Genomic DNA, 15813 nt, shown 5'->3' on the forward strand with positions numbered 1-15813 from the left:
GGCCAAGATAATAATCCTAATACGTAAACCCATTCTCATAGGAAACTATTTGCTATGTATTTGTTGTTTAGAGAATAAAAATAATAAATACAGGTTAAGTAGAAAACAATCTTGATTTTCGACAAGGTCAAGTCCAACATATAATTGTCCACAGCATATAATGACATAAAAAAAAAACACAAATAAACAATACAAATTAATTATGCATAACAATGCTATACTGTCTCAATGACTAGTAATAATATAAGATGATGTCATCAACCTAGCAACAATTCACCCTATGTTTTGTTGTTTCACTTGCATGGCAAGAATCAAACATAATGAATCATATTCTTTAGAATTCCTTTCAAAAGATTACTCATCCAAGTATAATTATTAGCATATCTACTCACTTATAAGTGGAGTCCAACTGTAAACTGCATAATATGCTGGCAAATCTGTGTCTGTGCAGTTTATTAAGTGTAATCGTCAGAGTAAACAATGTGGATCCCGATCTACTGGTGCATTATTTGAAGGCAGATCATAGTCTATGTTGCAGGTGGGCTTGAGACTTACAAGTGAATATATACACCCTGTTTTGCAGGAAAATTCTAGCCCCTTTTCCAATGCCAAAGCCTGTTTGTTTTCTGTGCAAAAAGTCTGCAATCGGAACTTTTGAAAAAGTCCATACTCTTGATGGATACTAACTTTGGGAGAGTAATTGCTATATACAGTATGTGTGTAGAAAGATATCTAAAGAGTCAAAGTAACTTTAGACTACTGAATAATTTAAAAGTTAAAGACACTTTTCTTTGTATTTTGCTATGTACTGACAGTGTTCTAAATGATGGACTTTCAAAATTGTTTTATGTGGATGTGGCCTGTATGGTTCATAGGTATGTCTTGGGTGAAGCCAGTATGACAGTACTGTGTCACTTGTAAAGCACTGACAAGACATAGGTATACATTTTCAGATGTTGTTGGCATAGACATCAGCATTTAGCTGGGTGGGTTTTTTTTTATAGCTATCTTGCATCTCAGGCATTCTAGTTGCTAGATGGTTTTCAAAAGCAGACTTACAACCACTTTGAAGACACAAAGATAATTGAAAGTAATCATATATATATATATATATATATATATATATATATATATATATATATATATATATATATATACACACACACACACATGCACAGACATGTATATCCCACTAAGTGAACTTAATTTATCATGATTGGATAACACCACTCAATTCACTAAAACCAATATTTACTTTTCAAGACAGAAACAAACTCATTAAACATTATTATATCAAAGGCAAATTATAACTTGCAAGTAAACATGGACTTAGGTAGTGATATCCATCCATAAAAATGAATCTTTTTATTTGGTCAATAGTAAGCCAAATAACTTCCAAACACCTTGATAATCCCCTGCCAGGCATTACACAAATGAATTATGGAATGCAATAAAGATCTAATCAGACACCTGTTTTGACATATGCACATTTTCTAACTGGGGACAACTGACCAATCAGTATTTGAAAAGGTGTCAATGTGTGGACAAAACCTTTTATGTAGTATATTTGTATTACTACCCGATTCCTAAAAGATTCACCATAGTGAAGCAAACCCACCTAAAAGCACAAGTTTTCATGTGCTTTTAGTTTTATAGCATTTTACTATTAGTTATTGCTGTCTTCAATGTCTGCATTCATTTCATTAATCAAATTTTATAAATGCATCTGATTTTGTTATACATATATCTCTACTAAAAGCAAGGCTATTGGAAGTCCTCCAGATATAATGTATTTTTTCCTTCATGACGTACAGCAAATACCAATTCTGTCGTTTTTAATTCAATAGCAGATTGCATTGAGGTGTACATTTTATAATGCTAAATAATAGTACCAGGCATTCATTAAACTGTGAAGGTGCTAATTCATACAAAAGTTGGTTATGGTATTATATGGTAGGAATTCAATGTGACTACATGGAAAATTTGCTGTGGAGCTGGTGATTTTTAGAACAAAAACATAAACAGAGAACTAGTGGACCTTTGTTTGTCCAGTGGTTTTACAGATATATCTGAATATGGCATGCAAGATTGGTCATCAATTAAAAACTTGTAAATGCGATAGATATGGCAGCAAAAAAGTAACAAATTATAAACCCCAACAAAAATGAATAGCAGGCCTCCCAGCCATACATTTCAAAATTAAAGGGGAATCGTGATAATATTGGAACAATGCTGTGCCAAGTTTAACAATATCACACTTTCATGTACCTGAACACATACATTTGATAATATTTTTAACATAATGCACTGAAATAAAATTATATAAAGAAAATCCATTACAATCACCTGTTCTCTATTGTAATCAGTGAATCCATGAGTCAGTATTTGTGATTTTGGTAACAAAACAAATTTCATCAGGTCTCAAACTGGATCAGCGTTTTAAAGGAAAGAGTGACCTCACCATCCAAGGGTGAAGGAGAAATTTTGAAGATTTGAGTTTGCAAATAATTTCCTAAATGTACTTGTATAATAACTATGTATGCATGCATGTATGTATATATTCCCAATTATTTCATTGTGTATTATGTCAAAGTGTTACATTTGTCACTCAGAATACAAAGTAGAATTTCAAAAAAGCTATAATTATAGTAATTAATGAAAGATGATGCAGAGAAAATTATATACATATGTATTGGGTATATATGGGATAAAACCAGTAAACACAACAGAAAAATACAATACTGTATTAATTTATCCTTCACAGTTTTAGAGATATCTCTTCAATGGAGACCATACATGCCAACCCCTGGCAAGGAAAAAGTGTAATCCAAGTGAACAAAGAGTAATCTGAACAGAAAAAGAGTAATCCACATGTAACACGATAAAAATTCAATAGGCATTATGTACAAAATGATTTATTTATCCCTCTGGACTTTTACCATCAATTACTGCTTCAAGTTTTCATATATAACACTCTGAGCATTAAAAAGCAAGACTCTCATACTGCCTTTCAAAACACTTTGTACCAGCTGAGACTATGAATGTTTTGCACACCAGTAGACCACTAAGTGCTGGGTTAGATAGCCTGGATCTGAATTCAGATTTAATTTTGTTAACAATTCTGAACAATCTATCAGTCAGCATTAGAATGGTAAGAACCAATATTCCTTTCATAACTTGACAAAGAGGAAATTTATATCTTCCAGTTATTGGGTCTTTTAGCTGGGAAATAAGATGAAAATAATCAACTCTGTCCACATGAAGTACATTGTCAAGCAGCGTGCCAACTTGATACTTCAGGAGTTCTCCTTCTAATCAGCCTTTCCTGCATCATATGACAGAGACAACCTGTCGTAGTTACATAGAAGCCGTCTTATGTACAATATGATATGCGGGATTAATGGCATGTTAATACAAATGAGAAAAATTATTAATTTTTTTTGGAGGGGGATATATCGAAAACACGTAATCTGAATACATTTATGCATAAGGCATAATTTAGTGAAAAAAGTGTAATGATTACGCCAAAAGCATAATGGTTCGCCACAGATAAATTTACAATGACAAGCAAAGCATGTATGGTGTTTTCAATTTTTATTCATACTCTGAGATCTGAACCAAGGTCCACTTGTTTTTGGCACCTACTGTCTTGCCTACATGTACTAAACCCTATACCCTCTTGACTATCAAACAATACTGATTTTTTTATTTAAAAAAATGATGTCACAAAGTTGCTCATATATGACACACAGCATTAAGTGCAAATAAAAACAATTCTTGATAAAAATGACTGTTTCAACAAGACATAGATGACCATATTGCAGATCCATATTTATGGAAATAAATGTGAGGTGCATAAAATCATATTACATTTACAGAATGGCTTAAAAAAACTCACAGTTGGAGACTGTAATCAGAAATTGAACAAATGTTTAAATTCAATGCCATGAAAATTGACTTCACAAACATAGGACCATATGAAGGAATATTAACTGTAAAATGACAAAGTTCAAAATGTGTTACATATAATATGCATATTTTCCACCAAAATTGCATTGTTCACATTATTATATATGCAATAATGGTGCAGTTTCAGGGCAATGCACTGAAAAGTCTTGAAGATGTTTACAACAAAATGTGCACTCTATAGGAACCGCCATTTTGTGGGTAGTGGCTTAAAAACATTGCATGACTGATACTGTACCTTTTGCATAATATACAAATGTTAAGTCAGTAGTTGGTGCGATGACCAGACAAACAGTCAAGGCAGGACTCAAAAGATGGGGAACATTTTGCCCTATAAGGATATTTTCTTGCAAAGGACTTCATACCAGCGATGAAACTGCAAGTATCATCGGCCAAATAAATGAAGAATATATGGAAGAAATAGGAAGTAACAGTTTAATGGAGAAATTTTACTTATCGGGCAGAAGCAATGGCCACAGATATACAGCAGAAGTCAGGAGTAGGGAAAGACATTTACTTTTATTTAGCTGGAGTGCAACAAGAGTAACAGTATATGTCCCAACAATATGGGAGGGGCCTTAAAATACATATACTCAAATCCGAAAAAATATATTTTTTACCAAAGGTATATTCATCTGCAGTTTCTATGTACTTAGAAAATGTTAAACTTTACTTGTCCAGCTACAAAAACGTATAGTTTATGCACCAGACTATAGGATTTGATTAGCCCTATTAACTATAACTGCAATAAATGTACAAAAATATTTGCAGAATATTTTTATCAGCAAATTTTATTTCATTAAAAACAAAATTGAACACAAATATTGGTAATGACATCACACTGATGGCAGATGTTTGGACAATTTTCATGTATTTTAAGTAGGGAAAATCTGTATGTAATTATCAAGAATCAAGGATTATCTGGCAAATGGGCTTTAGACATTGAACATTTAGCTTCACCCAAAATACAGGTGAATGTATTCTCAAATACATTCATGAAATGCATTTGCATTTCCTTTCATTTTTATTTATCATTCAATGTTCTGAATTTTGTATACGTATTCTTCATTTCCTTCATATTGCATTTATTATTTTATTGGCATCCATTCTGCATTCCATTTTCATTACCTTGGTAAAATGACCTTTACTGATCTGTAAATACTGACAAAATGATCACAAAAGAATATTTACTAATACAAAGGTGTCTGATATCAAGGAGCAATTTGTAAGTATGGTTGAATTCCTTTATCTCACAAGTGAATCTAAACCATAATGGATATGCTAACTTTTTTTTATTTTCAACATGTCATGAGGAACATGCTTATTCACATTTCTGTTTAATGAAGAGAAAATTGGATGTAGTGGTTGTGCAAAAAATTTAAGTGGAATATACATATACATTAGATAAACAGCAAAATTTTAGAATTAAAAATTATTTATCCAGCCAATGGTTACTTATATTTAAATGATGTTCTATGTATGTATGTCTGTACACACACACACACACACACACACACACACACACACACACATATATATATATATGCATACTTCTATTTCACTGATATTAAATGGAAAAGTATTTCAAATTAATTTTCCTCGGGTACAATTTTGAAACTGAGGAGAATGTCATCTATTTGAGGTGACAACATTTGCGATTGTTAACTGATTTTGTATTCCATCTCATTAAAATAATTCTTTGAAAAAGTGTTTGTTTTCTAACTAATCAATATATTCTTTTAAATGAAACTGCATGCAATATTTCTACAGGTGTAGAAATATGACTTATCTGAAATAATTATTTTCTTTATCATTTGCAATAAAGCGAGAATTAACCGTTTCTATCTGGCAGCTTCTGGTATTTTCCACCTTTTTACTCTGGTTCCACTGGACTATTTGCCGTGGGGAGTTCATGTCCAGTGTTCGTGTTGAGAGTGGAGACCTAATACTATCCTTGTTAAAAGAAACTGACACCCTCTGCTTTGGGAACAACTCTTTTGGCTGACTGGCTCGAGATTTCTTTTGCTGGGTGCCGTTTTCTCTATTGGAACTTGATTTTTCACCTGTGTAAATGAGATAACCATTGTTTATTTTCATTTATTCAAACTTTGCATGTCATGTTTTGCATACATATTCTTCCAAAACATTGTGGTATTTCCTAATTCTTTATTAAAATGAACACAGGCAGCTGATTATCAATATTCCCAGTGCAGGCTGTTACATTTTTATTGAGTGATTATCAATATATTCCCACTGCAATCTGATATGGTTTAATTTAAGTGATTATCAATATTCCTAGTGCAGGCTGGTACTGTATGTTCTTTTAAGTGGTCTTCTTACATATTTTTGTTGGGTTCAAATAGATATTTGTTACAGTTGGGAGTCTAGTAAGATCTGTTAAATAAAATAACTTCTGTATATTAACTTTTATGGTCCCTAGTAACTGAATACAGTTTGGCAGAACACTTTATAATCCCAGACCTGCCAACCCTGACAAGTATGTCTCAGCAAGGCAGGTGATTTTTTCCATAAGACTGACCAGTAAGGTGTAACAAAATACCAACAACTGCTATTGTAAAGATGGAAAACATAACAGTTAAACACGTGCACTTTATTTACCAATAGTACAGTTGCACAAACTCTAGTTCCAAACACTATGCAGCTCAATGGCTTGTTGCTATCTCTCAACTTTACATAATTCTTGGAAATTCTTTCCATTTCACATGACAACAGCAGTCATATCTCCCACCATGAAACATACTCAAACTGGCACGTGATTTCCAATAAATGTAATTGTGTCTTTTCCAGCTTTTATTCACAAGAATCTGAATACTCCTTTTTATTCTTCTGTGTTGAGTATTAACACTTTTCTAAAAGCTTATTTTCCCTTTCGTCTTAAACATGCATTGCTTTCTGGACACCATTTAAAAAAATTCTATAATCAATAGTTTGATCATGCAGATGCTTTGCATGAACAAATAGGTGCAGTTTAAAGTGTCTGAGGTGCTGCTGTGAACTTAGTCTGGTTCCCTGACTAATTTCACTAATTCTAAGATGAAACCCAGATCCAAATAAAAACATGGATGAAACAATTATCTGGATTTTGCGGCAACGATCATTTTCCCGTAGTTTTTGCTAGTATGAATAAATTTGAATTTTTAGGGTAATTTTCGTAAGACTTATGGCAAAATCGTAAGAGTTGGCAGGTCTGTAATCCAAACTGTTATTGTGTAATGTGTACTACTATATTTTCTGCATGTTTTCAGATGTCAAAAAATACTCTTTTCAGTCCTATAATATACACAAAATATTTCATTCAGTGCTATAAAAGAAACAAAGGAACAAAAAAAATACAAGCCCAAGCAACCAAACCTAAACACACTATTACAGGTCATCCCTTAAGTCACAGCGATGTAAAAACACCTTATATGTGCATTAGTGAATGAAAACCAACAGTACTGTCTTAGTTTTATTTAGATGGCCATCATGGCAGCCACAGTGGATGTCAGATTGGCACAATTTTAATTTATGACCAATTAGACATCATTATAAGTCTTTCAGTGAAAACCCCACACTGATGTGGTTATTAATTAGTGATAGCAAGATTTCATGACCAACAAGGCTTTTGGTTAGTGGAGCAAAAATGCATGTGTGTGTGATTTGAATTTTTAATGTACCTTTAAAAAAAATTCAGTCATGTCGATATGATGTCTGCAGTATAGTTATGTCTAGCAATGGGGCATCCTGCCGCAGATATGTAGCATCATGTCCATCCCAGTCACATTATTTTTACACCAGGCCGACCAGTCCTAACACTAACCTCTTAATGATGAGTGCCAAGTGAGGCAGCTGCTAATACCATTTTTATAAATCTTTGGTATGACTCAGCCAGGGTTAGAAACTGCGACCTCCCACATCTGAGGCAGATGCTCTAACCACTTAGGACACGGTGCAAAGATACCTAGATTTCAATATGGCTGCCAATGTGGACATAATGGATATCAGATTTGCTTCATTACAACAGAGGAAGTCTTCTGCTTAAAGCTAGCTGATAATATGACCAGAAGTAGCCATAACAAGATTTACAAGATGACTGTTGTGGTGGCCATACTGGATGCCAGATCAGAATCATTTTCCTTATGGAACAACTAGATATCATAATAAGTCTTTAAATAAAACCATGACCATTCATTCAGGACAAGTGATAAGATTTTCAAGATGGCCACTTTGGTTGCCATATTGAATATTATTAGATCAGAACCATTTTCATTTAGGACCAACTAGACAATATAAGAAGTCAATATGACTTTCCATTCAAGAAAAGTAGCCACAAAAAGATTCAACATGGCTGTCCTGGTGGCCATATTGGATGTCAGATAGGCAATGTTACAGCACAAAAAAAAGCAGGTGACAGAAATGAAGAACATTAATTATTTCAAATTTCAAGGGCTCCTTTTATGATTCTGAAAACTAACATTGACACTTTGCTTAAAAATTGAAGTCCAATAAAAGAAACACAGACTAGAAATGCAACCAAGGGATTTTGATGTCCCAATCAATATAATGCTGCTGATGGGCAAATGGGGTCATAACTTTGTAAAATTATGTGATACACAGTTTGCACAAATGGTATTGACCATTTTTAACTCAAGAAGGTTGATGGTGAAACTACGTTCACTAAACTCCACTTAAGAATTTATTCTTCCTGGTCAGTTGGAGAATTACCTAAATATCCCTAAAGAATTTATGCAGGTGCCGAGCTGCATAGAAAAGCTTGGGCCTGACTCCATCTGTAAAACTTGGGATATTTTACTGTGTAGTGGGTGTACTATTGTAGCTACTACACTGACATGAGTGGAAAATGGCCATACACTTTGTGTGTACTGCATCCATATTTCAACTTCAAATAATTTCTGGTAAGAACCCTTAAGTTTATAATGACTAAACTCTGACCTACATATTACATGATTCATCCAACAAATTCAGACGAAACAAAAGACTATCTTACTGAAAGAAGGCAGTGGAGGGTTGGACAGCACCTGCCTCATTCCTTCATTTGATTCCACAAGAGACATATTCTGAAGACTTGTCTCATTTATGGTATCTGGAGAGTTTTCATGCATTACTGGTTCATGTGTGTCCATTTGTACACTTGAACAGACCATGGAATCTACCAGTGTCACTAACTGTGGGGCCAATGTAGAGTCTTCCACTGGAAAAGAAAAATGACTGCATGATTACAAAGTTATTTGATTTTTAATAAGTCAATGAATATAAAAGATTACATGGTCTCATAATTACTTTTTCTTGTAACATTCTCCACTATAAATTTTGAGACTAAATTATCTTATGTACCTGTTTGTGCATTGTGTGTGGAAACATTCCTTGTGTATGCAAGCATGTGACAGTGTCAAAACATGTCCTGTGTATGTAAACGTGTGATAGTGTCAAAACATGTCCTGTGTATGTAAACATGCCATAGTGCAAAAAGTCCCAAAGTAAGCTCTTTTTCATAGAATGAAGTACTTACATGATCAGACTGAGAGTTGTCAATTTTAATAATACAGGTTTATTTATGCTCACATCAAACTGACTATGCATGATTGTTGTGTTTATGCTGATTTTAAGAAAAAGGTTAAATCTTGGGGGATGTGTGTAATTTCTCATCATGGAAAACAGTTCTCCTGGGCCTTGAAAACCAGTTTATATGATTCACTGAGACAGGGCAAACAATGTTCAAGTTGCAACATCCTACCATGTTCGAGTCAAAAAGATGCTACTGTATGGCTTGATTCAATAGCTACATGTACTCTGAATTGCAACATCGTACCATGCTCAAGTAAAAAACAATTTTATTGTATGGATTGATTCAATAGCTACTTACCTCTTCCAAGCTACTGAAACAGACATTTTTGAATTGCTGTTAGCTAATGACAGAACAAAGCCTAATACAATTTTTTTGTAGGTATAGCTATTTCCAGACCATTCTTGCTATTTCCAGCTAACCATAACTATATTTTTGTAACTTTCATAATAAAAGAAATAGGATTTCCACAGTCTTGTGACTATTACAGATTTGGTTTCATTAATTAGTTTTGGTTAAAATTATTAAGTCCCATAATCACTAGGAATAGATCAAGAAATAATGACAGCATTATTTATGGGAGCATAAAGAAATAGGAAAGGGGTCTCTGGATGGAATCCCTATGTAAGACACAGCAAGGGAAGCCCAAAATTTATAGTGGAGAGTGTTACAAGAAAGTATTTCCATGGCATAGTTTTTAGCTGTCTAACTGTAAAGAAAATGCACTCTAGGAAATGCTCAAGATGTTTTGTGATCACATTTAGGAGTGGGAAGGGGAGCATGCCACCTTGGCTCATCCTTCATCCAATCTGTCCCTGATTACTACAACACTTTTCATTCATTGCATTGTCTATAAAGCATTTGTAATGCAGACTTACAATGACTAGAGAGCGCTACCCAGATAAAATGGCTACATGGTAAGCTATATAGTACTATTCAAATTTCCAACTAGTATAATCATACAAAAGTAGAATATTTTATTAGATCTGTGGATAGCAAATTGGGGGTAAAAACCAATTTTGAGGGGGTCTTGTAAACTTAACTTGTAAGTCTCATGCATTCTTTTAACAGTAATAACATATGCTAAATCTGACTGCAAAAATCCAGTCATGAAGAGGATGAAAACAGAGCTGAGTTAATCACTCTTGTTTCGCTTGTCTTCACATAATAATTATGGCAAAATGTTCTCAACAAGTTAAAATAAAGTAAATCCAAGTAGCTTAAGTCCAAGTTCATCATTATGTCAAATCATGGCCTAGTAATCTAAGTGCTTTAGTGGTAATTAGTATGGAAATAAAGCACTTTAGTTACCAATGACATTGCATTTCAGGGTTCAAGCAGATTTATGTGAAAAATACAATTCAAGGACAGAATCTAGTATCAAGACACAAGCAAAAAATGCCTCTAAATTAGATCATGAAAAAGGAATAAGATGAAATAACGGTAATGGAAAGCAAGCTGAATTTGCTATTAATCCAGGGAAACTACATTTCATAAAAAATTTACAAGTGCTGATATCAAAGCGGACATGGTGTATGACACTGGCACCACAGAAAACAAAACAAACAAAAAAGTCCAGAGAGCATTAATTGGGGTGGGTGGGGGAAGAAATATCTTTAAAGTCTTTCAGTTCTTCTGCCTTCTGCTGGATTTCTTTTCTAGAGAAAACAGATTTGTTTGTTTTCCTTCTGCTTTTCTCCTTAAAGTAATTGATTGATATAACAATGTCAGCTGACCCTGCTATTCGGCTTTATCAGCTAACTTGTTTGATGATAATTTGAGACCACTGATGTCTTCCATCAATCTTGCTTTCCTGGTTTCAAATTGGCCAACTCTTCAAGTACACCTTTTCTTGTCTATCTGCTCTTTGCTATCTCATTTTTCTCTTTTGTTTCTGTAGGTGCTCATGACATCGTGACCTGGCCAAGGATGATGACATTAAATGTTCCTTGGTGAGCAAGATGAGAGACAGGAGTTGGTCTACTCAGTCTGTCTCCATCACACCTAATGCCATCAATCCTGCCTGCCTCTTCCATGATCTTCATAGACTGACTTAATGTTTGGACATCTGTCTCCTTATCTGTCTGTTTTGCCATCTGGGCATTCATCCGAGACATAGTTTGCATAGGTAACTTCATGAGTTTGCACGCTGTGATAGTAGGCAACTCTTACACAACATCATGAACTCAAACTTCTGTCTGTCTAAGGCAGTCTTGCTTTTCCTCAAGAATCTTTCTGCCAAAAGAATCAAGGTCTACTTTTGATGCATGCAGCTGTTTCTCTTTGTTATCAATTTCCACCCTTGTCATGGTGGTTCCATTACTCAAGACTTCAGGCTATAGGACTTTCTGCATGATGCTCTTGAGCAGCAAACCAAGATTTCTGCCAATGAATGGCTCCATTAGTTTCTGTATGATAGTCCTTGAGAAACTGCTGTATCTCTCCTGCTACCATGATAAAGAAGTGAAGCTTAGCTGTGACATGGGGATCTTTACCTGCCCTCTCAGTGACTTGATATGACTTGCAGGTGGGTTAAGTCACCTTTTTCACTTGACAGCAGTGCAGTAGGCCACAATATTGGGCATATGTTTTATAACTCTGTATAACTCTGTTCGTTCTGCATTTATCAGCCATCTAAAAACACAAAAATAAAATGATTAATCAACAGAAATCATAAATAAACCGTAATTATCAGTTTTGTGTCAGTACACTGTAGCTCAATATGAATCAAATGCACAAAGTGGTTTGCTTGTCAACTTTTATCCATAACATACACTAGACTAATATCAACAAACTGAGCATCCATGTTCCTATTAATATTTCAAGACACTGTTAAAAATAGATTTGAATTAAATGTAAATTGTTACATTATGTTTTATGCTTCAACTACATCACAGTACATGTGTCTTACCACAAAATGAAATCATAATTTTAAGTGTAGGAAACATAATAACAAGAGAATGTGAAGTTAATACCAACCTGTGCTTGCAGAACTTCAAAGGGTGGAAAACAATGAAAATTTTTTCATCTTGCTGGAGCACTAGTGAATAGCATATGTATCCTCCACATCCAATTCAGCTGAAATAAAGACTGCTTGAAATGCACTATGCAGTGCACACAGTCTACAAGTTGCAATATTCAAAACATATGATTAGTCTCCATTTCCTTCTTCAGATGTTTTTCAACATTAATGTTCACATTAGGATCACCAATATAAAGCTGCAGTTGATATCAGTAGCCAAACTTTACAATAGAACTGCTCAGCTGTCCATAAATATCATCTGCTGTTGCATGACTAAAAACTTTAGAGATGTAATAAAAAGTTATAATTTCAGATTTTGAAATACACATCGATTTATTTTTCTTGAAGATTGCCATTCATGCTTTTATGAAAGCATAAATGTGTTCCCTTTGATTTTCTGCTCCAGAAGAGGTGAAAAATGTGGTGCTATACCAAAGGTGGCAAGATATGCTTACTGCTTTGTAATGGTGCTTTTTGCAAATATGATCTTAAAAAATGTCTGAAAAGTTTTCACAAGAATGAAACCTGCGATGGTTTTTAACAACTGTTAGAGTCCATAAAATTTCTGCTTTCAGAACGGATGATATATCTGCAATGAAAATACTCAAGCTTGTATAATTCAGGCCAGTGAAAACTGGGGCTCCAAATATTGGTACAGTGGCAGCAGTTATCTTCCCGTATGGACTCAGGATGTCTTAAAAACTCTACTCCCAGAATGCATATGTTCCAGGATGTTTTTAAATTACATATTCACTCACATTCCACTAAATCTTTTTGCCAAAATATGAACAATAAAGCAAAAGAAATGCTAAACATATGGTTCAGATATCTTATTTTATTCTCATTTTCACAAAAATCAAGTACATTCATGGACAGTCAACTTCTGGTCACAATTCAAGCATATCGATTGCATCAATGGGGAAATCACTCCAGCAATGGTGCAAAAGCATGCTCTACAGAAGACAGTCATGCTATCTTGGTGGTGGCAGTTCGGAAAGAAAGCTTATGTGACAAACCTGAGATTCTTACCTATCTCTTTTGTCCCAACTATCTTAGTGACAGGTAAAATATTTGATAGAGGTGTTCGCAAAATCCCTGGTGTAGGGGAACGTGGATCGCCTTTTTGCTCTATTTCTTCATCTAGAATAATCGGTGTCCGAATGATTCCATAGGTTGGAGATCTTGGATCTATCATGTTATCTTGGGTCTTTAATACAATGATTGGAGTGCGGTTGATATTAGCTGTTGGAGATCTGGGGTCAAGGCCTAAAAGTCGTGCATGACAATCTTGTCTCTCAGGTGTTGTGTAATCTGCGTGCTGTTGATGACTATTGTTGCTTCCCATTTTTACACACCTATATGAATGAAAGAAAAAGCCATGTGTATATACAGAAAACAAGAATGAATCTGCACCTGAAATACTGACCACAAAAGAAACAACTGGATGGACAAATGTATGTAACATACATACATAAGTACATAGATAGAAAAATACCCATACCACATTTTTGACTGGGGTATAACAAATGTATAGTATGTTACATGGCTAGGTGTAATTTCTCTTGCATTTCTAATATGATCACAATCCTCCAGTAACATTTTTCACATGCAGGTCTATAGTAAAAGTCCTGCATGTCATGTAGGCATTCAGAACCTGTTTCAGTAAATAGATGTCATTTGTTACGATTTTATTACATAAATGTATATAAGCCAATGATTTACTTTATTTGGATCCTCATACATCCATATTGCTTTGGAAGGTCACTATTTAAGTGCCCTGAGAAATACTTAATGCAAAATTGATTGTCACTTATGTGGACGCTTTAGGATAATGTTAACCTAAAGGTGTGATCCAGTACAAATCAGATTAAATGTTGTGCAGTGACGTCAAAATGAAAGCAGCATGTACTCGAAACAAATTTATACTACCGTTATTTGCTAGGATGGACAAGACATTCTTTTTTCTACACCCAGTTGACATGGGATCAATAATTTTCATATAGAAATTGTTTGACAAAATATAAGGTGCAGAGCATTAAACATTCATCAGGACTGAAAGGGCCTTGGTTAAACTATTTTATATTCAATTTTGGAACAACAATCAAAATTTAATTTAATTGGAGTAAAATGCACTTACAAAACCTGTACGAGTTTTACGAAGGGCAAAGGAACATTTTTTTAAAGAATCTCTTGCCATAAGAAAATATACTTGTCCTCAACAGTCTACATACATGTACTTCTAACATGTATAAAAACCAAAAATGCACATTTAACATTTTTATATATGTGGTAAAAATCCCTAAATTAAATTCAAAAGCTCACCCCACCCCCACTTCCCCATTTCCTCCACCTCTTAATATCTTGGTATCCATATGTTATCCTGTTATTGAGAGAGAGAGAGAGAGAGAGAGAGAGAGAGAGAGAGAGAGATGGCGTTTCTTCAGAAGAGTCATCTACAGGAATGATGTGTTGGCTTGGTCCGCGAAATAATCCTGAACACCAGAACGGAGACATACAATATATGATCTGCAAAATGTGTCGCGCGTATCACCCCCATCCTCACCCCCCGCATTCGGAATCAACAAAAAAAGGCCCTCAGTCTTAGAATCTCCTTGCTCTGTGTCCACTAATTATACAATTACACTGTATTTTGGGCTATACTGGAAGGATAACATGCAGAGTAACTTATTTAACAAATTACAATAAACAAACATTCTCACAGATTAGCAGAATAGAGATTTGCACTATCTAGTCTTGTGAAAACATGCGCATCAAAACAAACCTTCAAATTTACCGCTTCGGTAGTCTCGTTCAACCAGACTCTCGCGTGGCTCCGCGAGGGCTAATGTAGACCGGTTCCCCAGACCGTTTTATTCAAATTCATTGCCCTCACTTTGTGACTAGTTACTAAATATGACTATGCTATCTGGCGATTGACTATCCAATTCTTTTATATTATCCTTACGCCGATCAACTCTGAGGTCACTTCTGTATGTTAAAAGAATAAATTAGTTCCAAACACGTGGTCCTATTACCTTATTAATTTTCATGACTTACTGAAGTCAGTCTAATATTTTAAACTATGCACAATTCTTTCAAAAAGTATTAATATGTAGCAGCAGAGAGTGTGAACAGATCACTTGCTGGAAGGTCCATTTAAAAAAAAATAAAGCTTCCTATGAAAATGAAAAATATAAGGCCAATAATAAAACGAAGCCTCTCATTGACCGAGCGTTTCTCT

General features: G+C 34.5%; 1 protein-coding gene across 4 annotated transcripts; it reads right to left on the reverse strand.

The window, feature by feature from the left end:
- Window positions 1-3579: 3579 nt before the first annotated feature.
- On the reverse strand, window positions 3580-15487 carry LOC149781401 (uncharacterized). Of its 4 annotated transcripts, none has more exons than XM_089935495.1 (4): window positions 15355-15487; window positions 13602-13927; window positions 8975-9178; window positions 3580-6029 (listed from the first exon to the last, which is right to left on the reverse strand). In XM_089935495.1, exons 2-4 carry the CDS (start codon window positions 13915-13917, stop codon window positions 5752-5754), a joined length of 798 nt encoding a protein of 265 aa, XP_089791621.1. In that variant the 5' UTR covers window positions 13918-13927; window positions 15355-15487; the 3' UTR covers window positions 3580-5751. The 4 variants fall into 4 exon arrangements, with proteins under 4 accessions (XP_089791621.1, XP_089791620.1, XP_089791622.1 ...); XM_089935494.1 differs by having other exon boundaries at window positions 15293-15387; XM_089935496.1 differs by lacking the exon at window positions 15355-15487 and adding an exon at window positions 15030-15140.
- Between the last annotated feature and the right edge of the window lie 326 nt (window positions 15488-15813).

Source organism: Sinohyriopsis cumingii, chromosome 15 (assembly GCF_028554795.1).
Source record: "Sinohyriopsis cumingii isolate HCF-2022 chromosome 15, ASM2855479v2, whole genome shotgun sequence".
Lineage (NCBI taxonomy): Eukaryota > Metazoa > Mollusca > Bivalvia > Unionida > Unionidae > Sinohyriopsis > Sinohyriopsis cumingii.

Bases quoted from the DNA above. Each gene is read 5' to 3' on its own strand.
- LOC149781401 (XM_089935495.1), bottom strand. From the start codon at position 13,917: ATGGGAAGCAACAATAGTCATCAACAGCACGCAGATTACACAACACCT. The intron at 9,179-13,601 runs GTAAGAATCTCA...TTTCTTTTCCAG, and splicing joins AGTTGGGACAAAAGAGATAG to TGGAAGACTCTACATTGGCC. The intron at 6,030-8,974 runs GTAAGATAGTCT...TCATTTACACAG, and splicing joins CCCTCCACTGCCTTCTTTCA to GTGAAAAATCAAGTTCCAAT.